This window comes from Pocillopora damicornis, chromosome 3, assembly GCF_964200805.1.
Source record: "Pocillopora damicornis chromosome 3, jaPocDami1.2, whole genome shotgun sequence".
NCBI classification, from domain to species: domain Eukaryota; kingdom Metazoa; phylum Cnidaria; class Anthozoa; order Scleractinia; family Pocilloporidae; genus Pocillopora; species Pocillopora damicornis.
The window spans coordinates 31590493-31614753 of NC_142672.1; the positions used below are offsets into that span (position 1 = coordinate 31590493).

Sequence of the window (24261 nt, forward strand, 5' to 3'; positions counted from 1 at the left end):
GGGAGTCTACAAAAGAATTATCCATCCTTCTAATTAACGTCATCGACGTAGGAATAAACAAAAGGTTTATAAATCTAAGGTAAGGGAGTTTATATATTGCTTTCTTAACATCTCAAATCTTTAAACCTGAAACGGTGGTATGTGTTCATTCCTTGTCGTATACGTGATATTCGTGCGGCCTTCAAAGCGTTCGTGAACAGCAGCTCGTAAGAACACTAGTTTTTATCGACTTGTTAGCCCAGAGGACAGGCACAACGATGAAAGTTGCCGGGAGTGGTGCAAAAGAATTGAACAACCAATCTACTGGTCTTCACCGTCATCTCTTACAGATCGCGAATTTCGCGGTAGTGGTTGAAAAGTAAATCTCAGGTGTACCGGCAGTCACGCTTAAGATAGTGGCTTTTACTTTTAAGCTTAATAACTTATAACCTGCGGGAAGAGCAACATTTACCATCTTTCAGGCCATCCTCCAATATTCTTCAATAACTTATGTTGTACATCTAATGGGGTCAAGGGCCATCTCTGTTATTAGAATAGTCAATTGTCTGTTGTCGCAGGTGTTTTTTCCTCTTTTTTTCTCTCCTTTTCCTTCAGTCTTCTTTTTTGCGTATGATTTCGTGCTTAAGATAAATGCCGATAGAACTTTTCTTTAGTAAAAGAAAATCATGAAAACGCGAGTAAACATTTCGTATGGCGTCATAATTTACCCTGTTAAATATACGCTTACACGTTCTTCGTTTCTTTCCAAACACTAATCGCGTGACACTCCTTAACCGAACGAGGCAAAAAAATAAGAAACGAAAACCTGTAAACTTTATAATTTGAAGTCTCTGATAGCGATACGATAGTAACTCATCTCTCTACACGAGTATTTAATTCTTTCCATCCTTTTCCGTTTCCGGCGTTGAATATCGTATGGGATCTTAATTAAAAAAAAAAAAGAAGGACGTGTAAATCAAGTGAGGACAGGTATGCAACGATAATTCAGTTTTCCAAGCTTTCGCCGATCTATGGCATCATCAGGGATGACATACATAAACTATTTGTCACCAGTTCTTCGAGATTGTTATTTTATGGAGACATAGTTCTGACTAGGTTGAGAATCCTCCTGCGACAAGAGGCCAGTTTGCTAACACCTGGAATTTATGGATGGACATTTCAGCGCTATGATCAACAAGATTGCTTACATCTTCTGTAACAGTTCGGTGGACAGTCTTTTGGCTGAGAGAGGATGCTGTGTTGGAGTTTTCACAAGCAGTATGTTTTGATAAGAGTCTGACCATATTTGTTGTTCACGTAACCTTTCAGACTTTGATGTTTACTCAGCAGGTATTTTTAATTCCTTTTTTTAGCGCAATGTCTGTTTGGCCATTAAGCCACTTTACTTATTGAACAGAGCTTTCGTTGCTAGACATAAACAGGATGTTGTTACGAATCAACGCTAAAACAAAGTTCCCTTTGTGTCACTTCACCCGTCTTCTAAAACAGAGCTGACCTATTCGCCAAGATTCTGCTTGATTCGTTGCCGTGATTATCGTGACGGGAGGTGATCGATTGGAATGGTCGGTAGAAATAAAAAAAAGAAAAAAAAAAGTAATGGTGCAACAGTTAATGTAAGGATCTTCCTGATCGAGCAATCTCTCTTTGTGAAATGACGTTGTGTTGCGATATATTGAATTAAGGAGATGTTTCATGAGGTAACTAGTAGGTCAGTCGATGGGATGTTAGTGCTGTTGTCAACAGTCAGTTACAAAAAAAAAAAAAAAAAAGCTATTACAAAGAAAACTTTCGATTTTCTTATCCGTTGCTCTTTTTCCGTTTTTTCGATAAAAGTAGGGCTAGCCTTCAGGCCTTTAAAGACTTCTAGTATGCGTCCTTAAAAGGAAAAAGGTAATCACAATGCTGAGCTCCAGCGAATGAAGCAAGTTGTCAAATCTGATAGGAAAGGTAATCATTCGGGACATTCAGAATTACCATATATAGCTTGGATTTTATCCATAAGAAACCGTAAATTTAACCAGCTGTTCCTCAATGTAAGATGAAATGCAGTCTTTTTTCTGTGGTATATATCCCATGCGTGTCATAAAATGTTAATTAATGAAGCAGACTTTATGGAATCGCCAAAATCCAACTTATAAGCGGCAACTAACAGCGGACAGATCTCTGCGCCCCGCAAACTTCTTCGTTTATTGTTTCCAAAACACTTCTACTAATTTAAACGCTGTGATCAACATTAAAATTCAAAGGAGTGTGTGTTAGCGAAAATTCATGCGGGGACAATTTTTTTGTCGCAGGGACAACGACTGTAACGTAAATTTAAATGCTCCTACCGTGAGCCTGGCTGAACCAAATAACTTCAACACGTTCGTCGCAGCTACTTGTCGAGTTCAAGCTGTGCTTTGAGAGATTTAAAATTTCACTAAAAAAAGCAAGCTGATCGGTTAAGTAAACATGTCAAAGTTCCTATTGAAATTTCCTAAATTGCTGCCTCGAGGAGGAATTCGAAACTTTTCAACAATAGTTACTTTTTCAAAATAGCAGCTGTTTCTTCGCCAAAAGAACTTGAATTTCCATGCATTCAGTCGCTCTGTTATCACTTGTAAAGAAAACAATGCTTTCAATCAACGACAGCCAACGAAACCATTTTGCGTATTCGTGTCGACAATGACGTCTGAAAGTATGGTTTAGGGGGCCTAAAGCAAGGTGTTTTAAGATGATTCAAATGACATGTTCAAAGTTGTTAAGAAGGAGTTACACTCGAAAAAATTATCTCAAGATAAGTGTTTTACTTTTCAATCGAAATCTTAGTTTCTGAACCAATACCATGTACCCACTGCAAAAGATTAAAAAATTCCATGGAGGTTCCCGCTGCGCAATATTTGTGATATCTACCGACTGTCAGATTGTAAGGTTGTTACAGCAAGATTCAGGTGGCAGGATTCAGAGTTTATCACCGTAACTTCCTCTCCCTTCGCCTTTAAAGCTCAACTGTGACCAGGTGAAACTTTAGGTTGCATCGCGTAAGTAAAAAACCTTGAAATCTTGTTCACCTTTAGGAGCCTGGTTGTGATTTGTAATATTATATTTAATTTTGAATTTATTGTTGACGCATGCAATGATTGATCATGATAGTGAACCACAAACAGAGATGGGTGTATTTCTTTCTAAGACCTGTCGTTCTGTTTGGAACTCTGTGTTTGATCGGCTAATCAACTTGATTTCGCTTAAAAGCCCGTCACAACTCCGTTATTTATTTCCACGTTTTGGCACAGGTAGCCCAAGCTTGTTATGACACAAAGGGATTTGTGGAAGAGAACCAACCCGTTGTATTAAAAGACCACAACAATGTCCGAGATTAGGCTTAAGTAAAGTGACTCACGTGGCTGCAGTTTTAAGTACCTGTATAGGATTTATAGAAAAAAATAGGAGCTCCGAACTAACCCCGAGACTCGCTGTTAATCGTCCCAAAAACCATAACGGAAAGAGGAAAACACGATAGGTATGAAGTCAGGTTATTATGTTATTGTATAACATACATTTTGGAGGTTTCTGATTAAAAACATGCAAACGGTTTTCACGTATCGTCTCCACATGCATGTGTTACTTTGTGTTTCGTTGAGCTTTCTGCTAGAATCGAGTTACGTAACTAAGGAATGTAGTATGTGTAGCTCGGGGGATTATTCTCGACGTGGCAAATATAGTCGAGCAAAGAGATCCTATGTTTGTAAGGGCGGGGGGCGGGTAGGGCTGGTCAATTTTATTTGAATATTTGTCTGTTTGTTCTTTCCTACGTTCATGCCTTTTAGCCCTGTTTCTACGCTATTGTTTGTTGTTTGGTTATAATAAAGTTAAAGATATTCACAGTAGATCTCCTCAAAGTTTTTCTGTTTAGTTGCTGAAAAGTATTGAAAATATACTTTACCATAGGAAAGCTCATCGATCAAATTTTACCCAACCAATCACAGTTGTTAGATGAACCCTGGAAGCCTACAAATCATACGAGGAATGGCAAACATAGCTTGAGCCCGCGGTGTGTTACGATTTGACTGCGGCTGTTGGCAAGAGACACGACTGATTTTACTCAAATGTACAAAAAAAATGAATCGATAATTAATAAAGCATTGATACAGAATTTCTGGCGTCATTTCGGATAATGTTAGTGAAGAGAACATGTGTTGAGCATGCGGTAGACCTTCGCAGGTGTCCTTCGCGATAAAACCGTTAAAGTACTGTTTGAAACTTGACCCTAATAAACTCGCTAAATATAGCGCCTTAAGGGTAACGAAAAACGGTTTTTGTGTTAAATTTCAACTATCCTGTTCATAATTGTTAAGGAATCATATTCTTACCATTCTTGCACAATCAATAGTCATTTTCGTACAATTAGTTTGCTTTATAAGAGCTTTTTCTAAAAAACAAAAGCGATTAGATTGAGAAGTTAAGCAAGATGTATTACGTTTTCATAAATCTTGTTTCGTTCGCATCAGTCAAGGTTAAGTTTGGGTCGTGTGAATTTGCTATGTTTGAAACTTCGAAGTTTATCGACCGACGTTTTAACTTAAAGTGTGACTATCAGGGTAAATTTGAGCTAAGGGCAACTAAAGTTAGTTTGAGTAAGCAGGAAGTTTCAGGAAACTGAGTTCAAGTTGGTTGATAATGATGATTTGAAAAATAGGGCCAACAAGTTTGTTTCAGTTACGTTTAGTTACAGATAATGAAGTTTAGTTTGACTTGAAAAAATAAGTAACTAAGTCATTGGTTCTTTGAGGTCTACCGAACTAGTGATCAAATAAATAAAGGAGTAAGTTCTGAAGAAACTGCGGTGCTGCGTCGATGGGAGTATAATAGGTAACTTAGTATTATCAACTGAATTGATAACGTAAATTGGCCTCCGTTAAGGGTTTCAAAGCTGAAGTTTCGAGCGTTAGTCCTTCGTCAGAGCGAATGATGAAGGGCTAACGCTCGAAACGTCAGCTATAAAACTGTTTTCGGCGGCCGATTTATGTTATCAACTCGTTGATAATTCTAAATCACCCTAGTGCATTTCAAAGCTCAATTGATGTAAATGTCCCTCAATATCCTTTCCATGTGTCAGGTATGTGATTACATGACATTTTCTTTTTTAAGGTCAATCAGCATTAATCTTTTCCATAGTTTATTTGGCCAGGTTCCTTTGCTTTTTACTATTCTCTCCAGGTTTACCTATTGTTCAAAAACTAATATTGGACCATGGTTCCTCGCTCGTAAAAGGCACTTTCTTAGGAAGCAGAAAACTGCTCAAAATTCTTTGGCGTTGTACTACCTCATAAATGCTAATTGTTGTGCATTTTTTCCATGAAACAATGCAAAGCACTTCTGATTTTACCGTGACATGTGCACGTCTCAAATCATAATGCAGATCAACACTGATAAGTGCTATTATTTTAATTGTGCAAATATTATCACTAGATCCGGGAACTGGACCTTAAACGAAAACGCTGCTCAGCATTTGGCCCACAGCGCAGTGTGGCTGGATAGACCGCGATTAGCTATCAACTAGCATTACACGCTACATTTAGTTTGAGGCCGGTAAGTTTTCAGTTGATTTCTTTCAGTTAAGCTAAGTACGCGAACTTAAAGCTCAAAGAAGAATTTCTGAGCAGATGACGTGTACCAGGGTGATGTATCATTTTTCTTGTTTGGTTGATATTTGGGACACATACGTGTACAGTGTTTTATCACGTTTCGTTCAATCTTCCGAAAACATAGTAGTAGTTTGTTTCCACTGTGCATAAGCCTGATCTTGTGCTTAAAACAATATAAATGGTTTTATAGATTGTGCTTTAACAGTATTCTCTCGTCAATCTATGGACATTTTTACGTGGACGAAGAATTATATATGCTTGCTGTGCGATTCGATCAAATTCGATCTGTTTAAGCACTTATAATTACTGGCAGCAAATAAAGTTCAACAAGTATACGCGCATTTCGCTATCTCGTCAGTTCTTGACCATCTCAATATTCAGTACGCACTCAATGAGTTATCCACATTTAAGAGCCACTAGGCTACTGACACAAAGCTGCAACAGCAGCCAACAGCTGAGCAGACTCTGATTTTGTTTTCTATGAAATAGAGATGTAAATCAAATGAAGAAAGGATGGTGATGTCTGTAGAAGTAAATATAACTAGACAGAATTTCCGTAGTAAGGGTCATGCATGTTCAGAAAGGCGCAGAGAAGTTTTAAACGCATGAAAAGACCTGCGTGGTAAATTAATTACCAACGTTTTCCGTCAGTGAATAAGTACCCGAAATTTAGGTGTAAGTCACGAATTTTTGAACATCAGTGGTTTAAAGTCAACTTCCAATCCGTCCCCTTTTTATTCTGTTCCAAGTTTGAAAACCACGCCGTTTACCTCTTTTCGTGCATTTGTTAAAAGAATGTTTAGCATAGTGTGCAGGTTTCGCGCTCGATGCCTCGTTGGTGCCACGAGCGATGTTAACAAAACAAGGTCATTAACTTATCAGATCTTATCAATTAAATATGCAGTTGCGGTTTGAGTCATTACTAATGATGGCGCGATTTACCAAGTTGAGCGCCCGAGGATAAGAATAATCAAAGCAGTTAGAGAGCTCAAACATTTATCAGCTAGTTATACCGAAAGATTGACAAACGAAAGGAAAAAACAATCACGCAGGTCCGCAGCCTGAACTTGTATTTACTATGGTTACAGGAACTGCGATATGTTTGGTGTCAGTTTTCAACGAAAATTGTACTTGGTAGATCATGGAGTCTTTGAAAATTTTAATTACAAACCGCGACGTCAACAGGAAACCCAAAAAAAACTTATCAGTCAATTTGGAATCCAATAATATTTGCAGGCGAGTGTCACGTACACGCTTTGGCCGTAAGGAGAAGTTATTGAATTCGCATGTTCCTTCAGTTTTTACAGCGCTCTTTCTTTGCTAGAACTATCAACTTTTTTGTATGGAAAAAGGTAATGTAATTTAGATAATATTTTATGGATTTTAAAATAAAGATTATTACCGCAGTAAATTTTTTTGTGTTATCAATAGCATGTAAAGTTAACATCATTTCTTCTGCGCATGTTAAGATAAGATACATCTGGCTGTTTTAAAAACAGGAAAAATATAATTTCCTCCTCAGAAAAACAACTTTTTCACGGAAAGGAATGGTTTGAAAGAATGACGAACAACACCACGACACACGTTACTTCAGCTCGTATGACTTACTTTGGCGCGGAACCAATACTGCAGTTGACTGCCACTAGTTTCATCGCACTGGTTGGCGTTATGGGAAATATTCTCACCTGTGTTACACTAATGAGCAAACACGAACCCTTCAAATCACCCATAAAGCAGTATCTGATAAGCTTAGCCGTGGCTGATATAGGAATTCTCACTATTGCCTACCCCATGATAATTATCAGAAGTGAGATTAGCTGGCCGTTTGGTGAGTACGTGTGCCGATTAATTTTTCCTTTGACAGACGTATTTTTCGGCGCGTCAGTATGGGCAGTTACAGCTGTTTCCATGGAAAGATGGCGAAAAATATTGACGACTAGACTTAAATCAACAATAGAATCATCGGGATATGCAATGCGAGTCGTTGCAGCCATTTGGATTGCGTCCTTTCTGGTAACTTCTACACCATTTTACATTATGGTTGAATATATTGACACTGGAAATGACAAATTTTGCCACTACCATTGGGATAAATATGAAAAGTTCCACGAAGTGCACTCTGTCGTGTTATTTTTGTTCTGGTTTGGAGTTCCAATGGGCATAATTTTATGCAACTACATATCAATAACGAGGACACTCAAAGAAAGCACAAAATTTATCGTACATTTTTACAAAACAATCAGTGCGGAATCTTCAAGCTCGTTCACAGCAACATCAAGTCAAATCTTTTCAAAGCTCAGCAGCACAAGTAACGCACCAGTCTGTCGCAGATTAAAAGAAAACAAGCAAGCCCAGCTCATCCTCACCCCTGTTGTCATCATGTTCGCCATTACGATGCTTCCTTTTAACTTAATGCTCCTAACTCTGGCTTTCTGGCCTCATTTAGCTCTGATGCCATTTTTCCCCGACATTGTTTATCTGTGCATTTTGTTAGTAGTGGTCAATTCGTCTTGTAATCCCATTATTTACGAGTTGGTGAGCAGGAATTTCAGAAATTCGTTGTGGGCTGTTCTTGAGGGCACTTGCAGGAAACTTTTTGAATCCGAGAGAGAGGATTTTGAAAGGGAACACGTGGTTTAGGAATTAGGACTAAACTTTCAATGCGGGCCCGGAACAGTTTTCGAGACAAGTGAACATTGCTTTCTATCGACGCCTTCATGCCTCTCACTTAGGTGTTGTACGAAAACTCTGAGTAATTTGAGACGAGCACGTGCGCGAAGGACTGTGGGAGGAGGAAATTACGCTAAATTTGCTCCCTTGCGCGCCCATTGTTTTCCCTGGGCACAAGAAAAAAATGGCTCGACTGAAATGTCTCTTGAGTAAACCTGTTAGAGAAATTTCCATTTGAACGTCGCAGTAACTCGCTATTGTCTGATTTTTGTTGTTTTCGCTCTGTGCTTGGACTTTTAGATGCCTGATTATGTTTAGAGAAGATTATTCATACCAAGAGGTAGTAATGGAATTATTTTATTTTGTTTACTTATATTCGATACACGCATGTATGTCATGACAGTAATCTAACAAATGAACGTAAAGGCACCCGTGTATTTATCACTTCAAAGTGAGACACTGGTTTTCAACACTGGAAATTATCCAGATCAAAAAGAAAAGTGATTAGCTTTTAAAAACAAGTATAACAGTAATTTTTCAAATTGACAAAGAGTTTAAGTGCATGTGGCGCGTCAAAATGAGGATCCTGGGACAGGAAATTAGTTCTCAACACTGGAAATTGCTCAGAGGATAATAAGAAAGTACTGTGCACCTATGAATCACATGCAGTATGAATCATTAGAGAGCGCACAAACAAACATCTTTTTCTCAGTTATCTTTGGAACTACAGACGAAAAGCGCAGGCTTTCCCAGGATTTCAAGCCTTGGGTTTGTAAAATTTACAGGGAACTTAGCGCGCGGAACTGAGGAGCCGGGACTTATATCTGGAGAGCTCTCTCAGCAAAATATAATAATGCTTCGAAGCAATGTAATAACTAAATCCACTTTATTATCCTTCAAGGAAAACGTATTAAAAACATACTATGTAAACGAAAATGGATCTTTCGATCCTGAGGTCCGATCGTCCAAGTGAAGGAAGTTCGAGAAAAGAACTGTTGATAACGTCAGTACCCGTTCATCAGACAATCTGAGCGAAAGTCATCACCAGAGTTAAGTATGGAGTCTTTCGTCATTTTTAAATGACTTAAAAGTCTTGAAAAACCGCTTTATAAAAATTGACTTGTGAGTTTTCCCGTGATGCTATTGGCTGCAAGACTCAAGCGGAGTGAGTCAGTTGTCACTGTTCAGTCAATATCGTGAATAATTCGCTTGCTAGGTTTCGGTAGCTGGTGACATCGGTTGAAAAGAAAATGTTCTAAGTTACGAAGTGCTTGCAACCTTCCTCTCTCGATATGGTGAAAGAAAACGCTTCTTACGTCCCATGTGAAGAAAACTAGTCGTCATGAAATACAGACCTTTTCCTACCAAATATATATTAAGCGTTTACGTTTCCACCATGCTTGTACACCGTATGGTAAATAACAGGCGATCCTAATATGCAGACAAACTCAAATGGGATGCAGTGGAAAAACAATTACGTTTTCCTTTGCTAGTTTATCGGTTTAGAGCCATGGTAGAATTCTTCCTTGCTTTTTTTCAGTTGAACGATTTGCAAACAGGGAAGAGGCCATTAATCAATCTTCCCAAATTTTGCTAGGTATTTTTTCCTCGCTGCTTCATCCATGACGACTGTAGCAACAATATTTCCATCCTCGTCAGCTGATGTGTCCTGAACTGTTGTCTCTTGATAAAGCCAGCTAAAATAAACAGTCAAAAAGAAAAGATATATCTGCATCCATTTAAGTTGTGAAAAGAAAACGAATTTTTTCAAAAGCGCAAAGAAAGTCTCAAATTACTTATTACAGCTATTCCAATAGTTCAAACCAACCTTTGGTCTCAAATCAGAGGATCACATGAAAAAAAAATATCAATAACAAATTTTGCCAATCATGTTTCAAGTTAACGTTGCTCTGAATAAATTCTCTGCGTTTGAATATTTCTGAATGCTTTTCTGTCTTCTCACCTAAGCTGTGGTCCATCTGGAGGAAATACAAGTTTCTTGACTTGTCTCCCTGTGGATGCTATGATCCCTTTTTCGACCACTGCACGAAGCTCACTCAAACCTGTTTTGTTTACCGCACTTATCATGGTCCGCCTGTCGCTTAACACGCCGGATCTAACTTGGAAGTTTTTATCATTGCTAGAACAACGAAAAGGAAAGAAAAAGCAGAATAGCTACTGGAAGTCAGACATAGTTTGATGCTACACTGGTTTGCAGATTTAATGAATGTAACCGAAGATGTTACAATTCATAGACCCAACGTTTCGACACTCCTGTCTAGTGCCTTCATCAGGGGTGATCTAAACGCTGCAACAAGAGGTCCTTTTATATGATCACTAATTAGCGGCCTTTTTTCTGACGAGGTGTAAATAGGCGTCAGGAAGCAGACCGCCATCGTCACGATTTAAAGGAGCGTGGGCGGAGTTAATGTGCCAAGCCTCCAAACAAAGGCGCTGGTGGTAACGCCGATTAGTGGTGATAATTTTAGAATTATCCCACCCAATTGTATGGTTGGTTAGGCAAGTATGCTCCGATAAACTGTGATAAATCGTGATAAAACTCCGATAAACCGTGTGAACTTTAATATAAGCTACTCTAAGTGTTTATCCATTTATAATAGTATTTGACTTTATCAATAAAATGGGAGTGAACACTTTCGAAAGTTAAGACATTTGCAAGTTAGTTATAGTACTGTTTGTAATTACGAAAAAGACCACTTAATCAAAGCAGATGATAATAATTTTCGAGTTACTTTAGCCCTTTCGCTGGGATACATTTTATAAACATGAATGGCATGCATAATGAGAAGCTTTTCGAATGTTGTAAAATTAAACTTCTCTTTCAAACAAAAATAAACCCAAACAGGTTGAACCCTTCAACTTTGATTCAGTCAATTCCATCTCCCTTCAGGCTACCTCTTGTTTACATTCTAAATTTTCTTTGCAGTTTCAGTAAAATGTTTGGTGTATTCAAATTCATTACGTGTTCCCTCGAAAAAGCTTAAATATAACAAAATTCTATTACCATACCCATTAAATAAAAAAAAGAAGAAAAAATGGAGTTCATTTTCACTTATCAAGAGTTGGCTACGCTCCCTTACTCGTGTCACCCATCACGTACCAAAGATCAATCTTATTCTGAGCCTCTATCATGGTTTCCATTAAAGGTGCCTTAATGCTGAGTTGTTTCTCAAGAACTGTCATGACGTCGTCCAGTTGAGCGTCACATTCTGGGTGACTGACGTCGCGCACATGTACAACTAAATCCTGTGTGTAAAAGGAGAGGTGGAAAATAACTTTAAATGGCAAAAAAATAAATAAATAAATAAAAATATATGTAATGACTCCATTGGTGTCCTGACTGATCAACAAAAAAGCTCAAAACACACACATGTCAATCAGCACATTGGGAACAAAACGGAGCTACAAAAACAATGTATTTCCAACAACTAAGAGAATTATAAATCAAGGACAAGTATGCTCCAGAAACCTTAAACTTTTCTCATCACCATAAAAAAGTTTTTATACACCATTTTTATTTGATGAAGTGCACTGGGTACCTGTTAGATCTTTGGACCTGAAAAGTGGTCACATCTAAGATGGGTACTTAATCAAGGCTGGGCTCTTACTAAATTTCCTACATACAGGGAAGGTGCTTATTCGAGGTGAGCACTCATTTGGAGGTTGGAGTTAAACTAATAAATACAGTATAACCTTTCTCATTGTCCTTTTGTTGAGATCTAGAGCAAGATGCATTACTCTAATTTCATCTTTCCACCCAAGAGTGTACAATGATACTGGTAAACTCTTACTAGGTAAGCTAAAGGCAAAATGCTGGGTTGGGGGTGGAGTAGGTAAACAACAATGGACTAGCATCTTATCCCGGGGGAGGGGGAGGGGGGTGTTGAGCAATACTCATGAGATCATCATGCTACAGAAACTTGAACCAGCTCACAAGACCATATTGCTCGCTTATAGTGCAGACTTACACCAGAACTATTTCAAAAAACTTGACTCAGTGTATAGACAAAACACATAGCATTTACAGAAAAAAAGCTCAACCTACTGAATCTGAAATATCTTCCAATGTTGCAGAAAAAGACTCAACAAGTTCTGGGGGCAGGTCAGACACAAATCCAACAGTGTCAATAAAGAGAACAGTCATGCCAGATGGGAGTTTCCCTGGATGTGCTGTTACATCAAGAGTTGCAAAGAGTTTGTCTTCAGGCTGCATCTTAGCTTCATCTGTTAACGCCTTAATCAGAGTTGTTTTGCCTGTCATGTGAAAAAGCACCAAAATATTAATTTAAGCATGACCGACTCTCTGTTATCTATATACCAGTGCTTCTCCATAATGATGGGAAAAAGGGAGTACAACTAGTAAAGCAGAGGCACTAATTCTTACTTCTTACTGAACAAGGGCAAGGGCCACACTGGGGAATATTGGTCCAAGGTCATAGCAGTATGGACCAAGCATAGCAAGGTGCATACAATTCTATCAAGGGACAATATTGGCCAGCACCACTCAAGGAAACAAAGTTAGTATCAAGTAGTTTATTAAATGGCACTCTGACCAACCTCCTTTGTGCTGAATTTGCCTGCTTTCATGAACAAAATGCATGGCTTATGACAGTTTCCATGGAAATAATCCACATGGTGAAATCTTGACCGAGTAAGAATCAATCAGAATGTTTGGCTTTACCCCACAATCACAATGCTATATAATTACAGGATTTACTGTATACACGTACATGCAGGAAGGGTGGTTGTCAGCATACCCTCTCCAAGTACAGTGTATCCATCGCAATCAAACAAGAGAAAGGAGAAGATGCAAATACATATTAATTTTGAAAGAGTAATTAACTCAGAATTGATCCAGGTACACTTAGACTGTTCATGTAAGTAGTAAGATGGTACATCATTCAATACCTGCATTGGTGTAACCTACAACTGCCACTGTTGGTACATGTCTCTTTTGTCGGTCATGCCTAACATGCTCACGCTGCTTTTTGATAGCATATAACTTCTTTTTCAGTCTTATTTCACGTTCAAATAAAATCCTTCTCTGCTTTTCCAGGATTGTTTCTCCAGATCCTCCTATGGTGTGTGTTCCACCTCTCTGCTGATCAAAACTCCCTCTATGTACCAATCTTGACCTGTCCATAAAATTAAAGTTCCAGGTATTAATAAACTGTACACCTTTACATAAAAGGCTAATTGTGAAAATTGTATTATTTTGTAACTGTAATAGCAAAAGTATAGTCATACTTTAGGTACTCAGAAAAGATCACAAAGAGCTTTAAGTTCAGTGATTCAATTGCTTAGCACATTAACACCCATTACACCTCATTTGTGTACCTAGAAGCCATTTTTCTTTTCCTTCCATGCCTCCTGGTATTTCATTGTGGTGTTCTTTCATATCTGTTCTGTTTTCTGCCGCCTTTCTGTTAATAGCGTGTACAAGTGTTGTTTGATCTATTAGCTTAATTTGATTAAATTACAAAAGGTTATTTTTTTGACCAAATCAGTTCATTAATAAGCTTGTCATAATAAAGGCCGCCTTTTGTCTTACAAATTGAGTGTATGTGGTTTAGACTGAATGTACCTGATGTATGGTAACTCTGCTAATTCCACCTGAATCTTTGCCTCTGCTGTTTTGGCTCTCTCCTTGAATATTTGCAACACCACACCAAACCTATCATACACCTTAACATCCCAAATGTCTTCTAATTGTGTATGCTGCCAATTGTTGAGCTGAGCTACATCGATTAAAACACTGTCAAAGGGAGAAGAAGAATTTTTCATTTCTTTGAATCTTTCATTTAACTCCTCAATCTTTCCTTTTCCGAAAAATGTTTTTCTGTCCATCCTTCTGACGGATTCTATACTTTTACCGGCCACCTTCCAGCTTTCGATCGACTCCACCAGCGCACATGCTTCATCTAGTCGATGCTGGCTTGTGACGGCTCGAAAGCGATTTCTTCCCCATTTAAAATCGGGTTCTAAAACGTAAACTTCATGAAGTTTCCCTGCATCTTTGTCGTGGTGGTAATGGTGACGAGCTCGAAGATCTTGTAATATTTCTGCACTCTCTGGGTGTTCATCGTCCGCATCTAACGAAGCTGAAGTGTCACTTTGTTTGGAAAATTGCCTCCTCCAATATGGATATGATGAGATGATCCCACAAGAACGCAGAGGGAGGAAAAACGCACGATTCGATAATGACCGTGAGGGGCGAAATTCTACGGACAATGATCGCAGCCATCGCACACCATGAGTTGAAAAAGTGCGATGCATTTTTGCAAAGTGCACTGTCCTCTAAACTAAAGGTAAATGCTGTGGGCAAGAATACTACACCCAACCATTTCAACAAACTTTGCAAGGCGTCAAATTCGTTCTAATTACGACCAAATAGGCTTGGGCACTAAGAAAATAGTTTTGGTCAGCGTTTATACGCTATAGATATGATTGCGCATAACATTCAGATACTACCCGCTGCTTTGATCACTGCAGTTACAAAGATGGCCGCAAGGCGTGCAAAGATGCGAACTTAACAAAATAATAATATTTCAGCGCATGCATCGAAGGGATCCATTCCTATGTGGGTAGTGACGCATTTTGGAAATTTTGTAACATGGTTGAAAGGGAGATTCGCTTTTCTGACGCATGTGAGGTATGATTGTAGCTCAATAGGCAGCGTATACCTGTGAATTTACACTTGTTTTAATCTCATACAAACAACAATATTTATCTTGCAGCATTTACTTGTGATCAGCTTGTTACTTGTTATAATCCTGAGCTTTAAATAGAACTTATTTTTTAAATATATTGTTTCTGGAGAAGAGTTAGTTGCATTTGGTTGCCTATATCGGAACGGAATATATTCAGAATAATTCTTTTCTGTATAATATACTGTAAAATCGACATTTCTTACAGTAACAGGAAAAAATATCCAGATAAGGACTTTCCTCTTGCATTTTAACAGTCGTCTTTAAATAGGAGCATTCATTTCATATTCTAGAGGAACAGATTCCTGGTCCTTCTATTAAGTTTCAACTAATTTTCCTTTTCCTCCACCATTTTTCTTGTTCTACAAACCCTTTTATTCCAAAGACATGATGCTATTGACATTTCTGATCCTAGCAGTATGTAGGACACCTTTCATATGAACTTTGTAGAAGGTTGCTCATCATAGCAGTTTTATGCAAGGTGCATGTGGTTCAATGATAGAGCATGGGAGTGTCAAATCCAAAGGCCTCAGATCCATTTCCTCAGAATTCTTTCTGTGTTCTGTGCTCATGCATGTATAAAAGAAAAACATCTTTCTTTTTTCTCCCTGAGTTAGATAGAAATTTCAATTTTAGGATGGTATCCTGAATCACATTTAATTTTCTTTTGCAGGTCACGTAGGAATACTTTAATTGTCATTGCTATTTTTACTGTGTTTTTTATATGGACCATATCACGATTCATGCCCCACCATAGACAGGGAAAGCTTCCTGAAGCACCTGGTAAGCATACCTATCAGATTTTGATCATGCAGCTAATTATTTCTTTTAAGGATAATGGTATTTGAAATTGAGTCTTGAAATTGAAATTAATGCAAATCAAGCAAAGAATTACAGTTCTCTCCAATAAAGGATTAGGCTGGTAATAGTAGAACTTACATTTCAAAATGATAGAAATTAATGCACCATACACCAAGTAACAGGATAAGTAGAGACAATAGAAACAAAATCATAATAAAACTGTTCTGAGTGTAGAATGCAAGCATTGTTCATGGAACTGTTTTTTAACATGGTTGTAAAACAATGAATTTTCACCATCTCAAAGCATTCCATACGGTGTTTGTGACACCAGTTTTGAAAAAGTACCTTGTGCATGCTGTTTAAAGCTCTTGTGTCATATTAATTTTGCTAAAAATGCTTGGAGCAAGTTGAGACTTTTCTGGCTGAAATCAGAGATACATGTATAGAGAGAGGAGAAGTTCATGGATAACATATCTAATGACTCAAAAGCATTAAAAGAAATTAAGGCTAAAAAGAATTAAAACAGTATGCATCGTTCAAACACATGTTGTTTCAGTCTGATAGATTGGCAAGAACTTGAATATTACTTCCTTTACCTTGGTATAAAAAATTAATGTACCTCATGAAACATTCAAATAATTGTTAATGTTTCTTATGTACATTATACACTGTTCTTTCATGTAGCATATGATAAAGTCTGCCTTAGTGATGTTTTGGAAAAGTGGAAACAAGCAGCTGCAGATGGTGATGTGGTGATAATCCACAAACCACTTGAAAAATCAGAAAATCCATACTTACCTTTTGTTGGTAAATATAACATGGTTGTCTATTACTTGTATTTATTGTCTCTCATCTTTATACATTTTTATTACCCGACACCATCATATGTTTTACAGATAAGGAACCTAATAATCGCCTTCTCTATTATTTGAAACATAATTAGATGCATGTACCCTTTAGTAAAACTGTGTTGCTGGTTAACAATTAACATTTGGTATCAATGTTGATTGTTCACCAGCATGGAGATTTTGCTGTAGTTCAGTTTTTATGGAGACAGGTCCTTGCTGCTGATAAAATTACTTCCTTCTTGTGTCACTACTAACACAAACCTGCATATTTAATGATTTTATAATAAGGCATTTTTTTTGTCTTTTTCTTCTCAGGGAATGGTAATGTTGGAGTTGTAGCTACAGACAGTTCTTTTATGCACATAGCACTAATTCAACCCAGCATGAAATGGCTTAAGCTGCCGTTCTTCCCTATTGTAACTGCAAAAGCTTCTAATGTTCCTAAACCAAGAGGTACATGTACTGTACATATTCATGCATTTCTTCATGAACGGTTACATTAAGTTTAATCTATAATAATTAAAACAGTCAGGCCACCTAGCCTTTTATTTTTTCTCAAGGTCTCTAGCATCCTTCAGATTTTCTGTACATGCCAGTAAACATACAACCTACTGGAAATGAAATTAGGTCTTAAAATTTAATAGTAGTTCACTCTTAAGTGTTAGAATATAATTATGAAATAAATATTGAATTATATTTTTTTTTATTTATAGAGGCAACAATTATTGATCTTAAGAAAGGTTTGGTTCATCAACTTCAAACCTACTCCTTTGTAAGTAAATGTAGTGTGAACAAATTGCTTAGTTTATATTTAATTTTATGACAAACAATTTACCAGTATTAAACATGTATTATTATTATTGTCAGCTATGATAACTAGAGACAATTTTATGAATAGTTTTTTAAATTATTCCTAGGTTTACACCATTTTTAATGTTGTTGATGTTTCTTCTTCAAGTTACAGTTTTTCATGGCTTGTTAAATCCATGACCAAACATTTGGAAAAAACAAAAATGGCAATAATTATTATTGAACAAAGAACTAGATGTAGTGTCATGACTATGAGGCTCATTCGATTTCAAGTCAAATAAAGCAATCACACCTGTAACTTGACAATGACCTCAAAGAGTTTAAAAAGTGTCTTTTATTCATTTTTTTATTCCTTCAGTTTACAAAATATTTTTTGGACACATTTAGCTTTATTTTGCATGTAAAACTGTGAGTTATCATTCCCAAAGAAAACATACAAATTAAGGTACATGGCACGGACTCTAGAGTAATTTTCGATTATTTTTTTACATTTTTAACTTGATCATGAAAATGTATTGGAATTATTTATGTTGACAGAGCCATGGATGTGTCATTGTTGAGAATGTAATTTATGCTCATCGCAGTCAATCCTCTGTCTTGGTCCAAGAAGTTGTGGTCGTTAATCATGGGGTCTGTAGGCAAATATTTTGTTTGATTCTTACAATCATCCCATTTTCCCATCAGTGCAAAGGCCTGCATACAGACTTTTCTATATTTTGAGATCAACAGCACACTTTCTCAGGCTTTCTCATTCTTTTTATTTCAATTTTCAAGGAAGATGGCACAATTTTAGCTTGTTGTCAATGAAGAAAATTGTTGTTCATTTCTCATGAACAACAGACTAAGATAAATCTAAAACCTTATTTTATAGGAATTGTAGATAGAAATAAATAGTCTAAACATGATATGTCTACTTTCAATCAGCATTCTGGAATCAAAGTTTTGCTAACACATGAGGGTGCAAAGGCATGGAAAGGTTCCACCACCAAAAGTTTGAGGTAAGTGCCAGTTTTGTGCAAAGTGTGAAGACTTTGATCAGTATCTTTTTAGGGAAGTAGGATCCATTTTCTCTTAACGAGCAGCCAACATCATTTTACAGAGGTAGCATTCACATAGAGGAAAAAAAATTCTCTCTTCGAAAGAAAAGGAATCCTTTGTATAACTCTAGAATGAGGTTGGTGTAGTAAGAAATTTGTTGCGGACCCCTTTATTTTGCAGAGAATGGTGTTTAACTTAGCAAAGAAAAATTTTATCGGACAAGGTTACATGAAAAAATTGGAAAATTTTCACAAATGAAAATATATTATTTTTGTCTAATGTTTAATAGAGGGTGTTTGTATGCCTGTCTTCATTTGTGTAAGGTGGAGTGCTGATCTTTGAAATTGTGTTATATGCCATATTCAGTGTATGTATCTCAGAAGACCAACAAATAATAATAAGGAGTAGTCACTTGGTTACATATACCTCCTCTACAGTTTTGCCTCATGCTTGGAATCTGGACAAGCCGCATGGAAAGTGTGTGGAAGACTTCTTTGTTACTGACTTAATGTGCTCTCCTTTCAGCTTTGAAAGAACCATGGACCCATCCAAAGCTCACTACACTCTCTCTCATGGGCAAGTAGCCCATGTGGATAAATCAGAACCCGACATCAATGTCACAGTTGCCACATCAAGAGTGCCACCAGAAATGACAGTGCAAGGACAGAGGTCTGAAAAAAGTTTTGTTTGATAAGTTAATTAGTGAGAATAGTAGGTTTAAATGTACATGAATGAATTATGTGTAAATCATGAGATAATTGATTGTTTATACTATTTATAAGAATTATTTTTAACTGAAAAGAATTCATAAGGTTGCAAGATAACGATAACGATTTCCATCGCAAGTAATCATCCTGTAAGTCTCAAAATCTCGAAAACTTTATCCCTTTGCACTATGTATTCATCCTGGCTGAAAAAAATTTGGGACTACTTGTAGCCAAAGTTACTGATCTGACCGACCGTAATACTCAATTCGAAGCTTCAGTAAACCCCTGGCATTTGAAGTCTAAAATACTGGTCCTTTCAAATCCTCGCTACGGGCAAAAATTGCGTTCAAATGCCCCACTCAAGCACAAATTTTATTCAACGATTCTTTGTGTGATCCACGAATGTTGTAGAATTTCACAAAGTCGTGTATTTGTTTTTGGCGCTGCTGTTTGGTTTTCCGCTTGTAAGCATCATTCTACATTGTCAAATTTTTCTACGAAGCCACACTGAAATGTTCCTATGAGACCCAGATACCTTCAAAAATGTTTGACCAAAAAACCTTAATACCTATAATTTTCGCAACTGATAATTTCTGAGTTATTCTAAGAGTGCTTTCGTTTTCTTCCTTGTAGTACTGGAATTTTGCGTCACTTAACAGTTGTACACACATCAAGTTTGTTTGGTCAAAAACCGGCGCCGCGTGTGAATATTGAAAAACTCCAGGAGGACGCAGAAAAGGTAACGAAATCAAACACAAGACTAAGAGATGGCAACGCTGGGGGTTTTTTATGCTCAAGCTTCTTACTAACAATCATTTTTAATTAGCTTTACGCGCCCGTGTCTCTAACATGTATTCGGTAACTCCTGTTTATTTACAAGTTTAGAAGTACCTTGCTTTGTGGGTAAGCAAGGTCTCTCTGAACGTAATGTGGTGTAAGGATTGTTTTGAAAACTAATCAAAGGAATCAGTGAAAACTAAAGGAATTTTTTGTGAATTTCCAATTTATTCATTTCAGTTTTTTTCACGCTACAGGAACTCCGAGCTCTTGTCTCCTTAGACAGTCCAGAATCATTGAGAGAATCTCACAGCACAGCCTGGAAAGAGGTAAAGAACTATCTTATCAATTTCTACCGTTTTTGGTCTGAAATAATGCACATATCAGCTTCTCCAAAACATAACTTAATTTGCGTTGTAACTGAATTTGTCATTTATCTTACTTCTCAAGAAATTATATTCTTTGAAAAAGATCGATTCATGTTTTAATTTACGCTTTATTCATATGATAAGATAAAATGAAACGCGGGGCCGGGGCTGATGATCATCCTATCATTTAAGTTTTTTTGTCCCAAGTACGGGAAACCTCCCCCGCAGTCCTTTTACTCTCTGGTTTCTCCTTGCGATGTCATTCCTGAATCAAACATTAGGGTCATGAGAGTAAAGGAAATGAATATCAACAAAAGGAGCTCTGGACTGCTAGCAAATTCTCCTTGTCAGCACCATAGGAAGTGTATAGAGAATAGTTTGGAGAATATGTATACTGATGTTAGGGTGTAAACGGTTAAAAGCTAAACCAATAGTACCATGTTGTTTTGATTCACTAGTTGACTGAGACAGGTTTGTTTGTGGATCCTCGACATGATCCTGACACACCCTCTGGTTTGGAAGTCAACACTACAATGTACTATGTCTTGTCGTCTTTTCCTTCCCGTGTCAATGGAGCATCAAACCCTCAGGCACACAAGGATGAAATGGAAAAACTTCTTCATATTCCAGATCACTGCTTTGGTGGCCCACCCACGATGTAAGTGTGCTCGTGACAGTGCGTGACTAGAGTGCACTTTAGACGAGAGATACACACAGGACTACATGTGACTACCGTGTTAGTTTTCATATCAGTTATTGTTTCTTCCTTGTCTTCACAGGCACTCGGCTTCACTTTGGCCCATGCCCCGGACCGAGTCAGGTGTTACTAAAATAGCGGCCTTATGGCAGAGACTGTTGGAGCAGAATGGATGCAGTGCACTTGTAAAAGCAGGTATGGGGTGAAGATTTTTATCTTTTTCGTTGGCAACGTGTTTGTCCTATTTTTCGCTCTTCCTCGCCTTTCGATCCCAAAGGACATTATCGAAAAGTGATCAATACTGTAGGACTGTCATGAGAACTCGGCTAATTCTTAGGGGGCTTTTTCTGTTCTTTCCCGTGGGAGGAGAGGGGAGGCGTGCAATGGGTTTTAAACCACATACAGAAGGATTAGAAATGCTGGGAAAACAGCAATAACGTAGGTCACTTGGCCGAGGTTATCGTGACAGCCTTGGTAACAGTTCCTGGCGTATTCCATGCTAGGAACAAGGGCTGAATGTTAAGTACTCAAAGTACTCAAAGTACTCTCTTGACCACTTATACTTCTTTGCAATAATTTATTTGTTATTTTCTTTATCCTTTTTGAGGTGCCGTTGGTATCAACCAAGCCATCACGCTCAGTTTTGGAGGCCTGCAGTTCTCCGCCGGACATTTTGAATTCGCGGCAAATCCCGCCTCACTACATACAACAATCGTGTTCCGTCATATCCACCTGTATGAAGATATGGACATTTATCTCACCGTGTTGGTGAATGCTGAAACTGGACATGCAGAAAAGCTTCTGGTTAAACCCGTTAAGGGAGGCAAGACGCCTCTTTACGCATGCGAAGCAGGCTGCCAGTATGACCCTGTGGAAGTCGGGTGAGTAGTAAAGCCTGCTTGATGTGTCACGAAATTATTCTAGCAAAAAATGATTGTGAGGATGTCGCGTGGCCTTAGACTATGTGGCATTTTGAGTTTGTGATAGACAACGTAAATGAATTCAAAATATGAGTTGATCTTAGAAACTTGTGGTGGTGGATATAAACTGACCAGGAAAAACGTTGAAGGATCGTTCTTTCTACAGTGACAAGTTTGTATTTCTAAAATGGCATATCGAATGAAACCTATCTTTGAAAAACTAGTGTTAGAATTCCAAATTTGGTATAGAACTCTTTCTTTTTCGGTTTTTTAGAATCCCTTTTAATTAATGAATAATCAAATATCAGCATAAAATGTGCTTGTCGTCTTTTCTAGACCAGAACAAATGTCATGTCTTTAATTTCAGTGAGGCCGAAGTGACTTTCCCAGTTCGTATGACCAGACCTGTCACACCGCTGCTGTACATATCTCATAACAAGTCTGAGCTATTGGAGCTTAGAAAACACGTTTTTATTAAGGATGCACATGAAGGTAAGATCAACTTTGTAGAACATTACTGTTACCTGCATGGATGGACATGTGAAAAAAACAGTCCTTATTAAGATCTAAGACAGAACAGACCGAGTGAAGGCGTATTAGAAATAATAAATCTTTATAATATCAAAAAGAGTCAATGGGAATTGAAGAAAAAAAGTATTTTAAGGACTTCAAGCTGGGAAAAATTCAGATTACCAAATCTCAGTCGGTTTTGGTTTGGTGTATCTGATCGTTGTGACACCACATTACTTTCAACAGCCAATCCAAATTACTCCATCATGATGATAAGAAGTTAAACTACTTTCAATGAAACCGTCTGAGCCAAAGGGTTCTCCTTAATTTACAAATTGAAAATTAAGCACGTTCTAATTACTGGAAATATCAATGGAGTATGCTGTTGAAAATCGTCTGGTGAGATGTATTCCCAAAGATGTACAGTATTTGTTTCCCCAGGGGTGCATAGTTCATTGTCGTTACATTTTGTTTAATTGAATATGTTTCAATTTTTTCTAGAATCGCTCAAGAATCATCATGTCCATCGCCGCGCAGGGCTCCCGGCAAAGTTCTGGGTTACGATAGCTTTTCTAATCGTTGGCTTTCATCTCTACTTGGCAAAACTAATTTACTCAGAATGCTTTAAAGAAAAAGACATTGTGCGATCAAAGATCTACATGAGCTGACGTCAAAACAACATTGAGAATTATGAAATATATGATTATCTGGGACACAAAGGGAGTGGTTTTACTATTGGAAAAAAAATGATAATCTCCGGAACTTTTGACTTGCTTGTTCTCTTTTGCTTCTGGTATTGAGAAGAAAAGTAGGATGCAGAGGTCAAAGAACTCCGCCTGATGACTCACTGATATTTCGCTCTGACTCCCGCTCTGTGGTGAAAACCGGGAAAGGAAGGAGAAGGACCATTCTGACGAATTATAAAGAAGGCATAGAAAAAAATTAAACTTAGGGAATTTTTAAATGCATATGAAGAGACCTTACTGCTTAGGCACGTCTCTGGTTCAGTTTATTGTGACATATTTAATTAAACTTAGGGAATTTTTAAATGCATATGAAGAGACCTTACTGCTGACTCACGTCTCTGGTTCAGTTTATTGTGACGTTTTTCAGTGGGTAGATTGTTCAAACGTTTTTACGTTTTTAACGTAACGAGATACTCAAAAGGTGTACATTTTATTTCATAATCTCACTCTCTACCAAATATTTCTTAGTGGGATCGAATATGAGGTACTAAGAATGTATGGTAGGTAATTTTACCGAATGACTATGCACGCAGCGTAGATCCCAACGAACAGAATACTGGATGAAACATCTAATTATTACTGTGAAATGATGTTAGCTCCTGGTCTTGAAGATCTCTTTTTGCACACTACAAATGATTACCCTTTATTGGCGAGAACAGCCGTGAACATTGCCGTCATTTGGACAGTACACTAAACAGGTCGTACCAAAGTTCTCTTCTTTTGCGATAGATAAATTACGTCAAAATTGGAGCAACGAATGTCCATTCAGGTTGCGTACTGGTTGTTTGTGTGAAAACTGAAGCATCAGAGCCAACCTCGTTTTCAGGCTCCATCAGAACCGTTTAAACTCAGTTAAGCAAAAACTGAACTCGAAATGAAGATCAAGACTTTGGATAAATGAGCGATGTTATAAACAAAAACATAATGCAAACTTGCAAGCATAATCTGGAAAAAATCGAGAAATGCTAGTAGCATAATATACTACTTTTACTAACAATCAAAAACTTGGGCCCAGTG

At 37.6% G+C, this 24261-nt stretch overlaps 3 protein-coding genes across 9 annotated transcripts; 2 read left to right on the forward strand and 1 right to left on the reverse strand.

Annotated features, from left to right (window-relative positions):
- Window positions 1-948: 948 nt before the first annotated feature.
- LOC113666036 (galanin receptor type 1) lies at window positions 949-9230 on the forward strand. Of its 7 annotated transcripts, XM_089199842.1 has the most exons (4): window positions 2919-3020; window positions 3273-3499; window positions 5449-5568; window positions 7147-9230. In XM_089199842.1, exon 4 carries the CDS (start codon window positions 7185-7187, stop codon window positions 8262-8264), a length of 1080 nt encoding a protein of 359 aa, XP_089055968.1. In that variant the 5' UTR covers window positions 2919-3020; window positions 3273-3499; window positions 5449-5568; window positions 7147-7184; the 3' UTR covers window positions 8265-9230. The 7 variants fall into 7 exon arrangements, 6 of the variants coding, with proteins under 6 accessions (XP_027037588.2, XP_027037590.2, XP_089055968.1 ...); XM_027181787.2 differs by lacking the exons at window positions 2919-3020; window positions 3273-3499 and adding an exon at window positions 949-1329; XM_027181789.2 differs by lacking the exon at window positions 3273-3499 and having other exon boundaries at window positions 2763-3020.
- Window positions 9164-14741, reverse strand: LOC113666035 (putative GTP-binding protein 6). The gene is made up of 6 exons (XM_027181785.2): window positions 13900-14741; window positions 13224-13450; window positions 12361-12569; window positions 11416-11561; window positions 10258-10434; window positions 9164-9991 (listed from the first exon to the last, which is right to left on the reverse strand). Exons 1-6 carry the CDS (start codon window positions 14589-14591, stop codon window positions 9865-9867), a joined length of 1578 nt encoding a protein of 525 aa, XP_027037586.2. The 5' UTR covers window positions 14592-14741; the 3' UTR covers window positions 9164-9864.
- A 105-nt stretch (window positions 14742-14846) lies between these two features.
- LOC113666053 (uncharacterized protein KIAA2013 homolog) lies at window positions 14847-23573 on the forward strand. The gene is made up of 15 exons (XM_027181807.2): window positions 14847-14967; window positions 15696-15805; window positions 16508-16630; window positions 16987-17124; window positions 17385-17443; window positions 18019-18111; window positions 18406-18479; window positions 19045-19188; window positions 19860-19965; window positions 20261-20332; window positions 20830-21029; window positions 21151-21263; window positions 21676-21949; window positions 22356-22480; window positions 23000-23573. Exons 1-15 carry the CDS (start codon window positions 14894-14896, stop codon window positions 23164-23166), a joined length of 1872 nt encoding a protein of 623 aa, XP_027037608.2. The 5' UTR covers window positions 14847-14893; the 3' UTR covers window positions 23167-23573.
- Window positions 23574-24261: the final 688 nt, after the last annotated feature.

Excerpts from the sequence above, each read along its gene's own strand:
- LOC113666053 (XM_027181807.2), top strand. The coding sequence starts at position 14,894 with ATGTGGGTAGTGACGCATTTTGGAAATTTTGTAACATGGTTGAAAGGG. Across the intron at positions 15,806-16,507 it reads AAAGCTTCCTGAAGCACCTG|CATATGATAAAGTCTGCCTT; the intron begins GTAAGCATACCT and ends TCTTTCATGTAG. Across the intron at positions 18,480-19,044 it reads TCCACCACCAAAAGTTTGAG|CTTTGAAAGAACCATGGACC; the intron begins GTAAGTGCCAGT and ends CTCTCCTTTCAG.
- LOC113666035 (XM_027181785.2), bottom strand. The coding sequence starts at position 14,591 with ATGCATCGCACTTTTTCAACTCATGGTGTGCGATGGCTGCGATCATTG. Across the intron at positions 11,562-12,360 it reads TGGAAGATATTTCAGATTCA|GATTTAGTTGTACATGTGCG; the intron begins GTAGGTTGAGCT and ends TTTTACACACAG. Across the intron at positions 9,992-10,257 it reads CCAGATGGACCACAGCTTAG|CTGGCTTTATCAAGAGACAA; the intron begins GTGAGAAGACAG and ends TGTTTATTTTAG.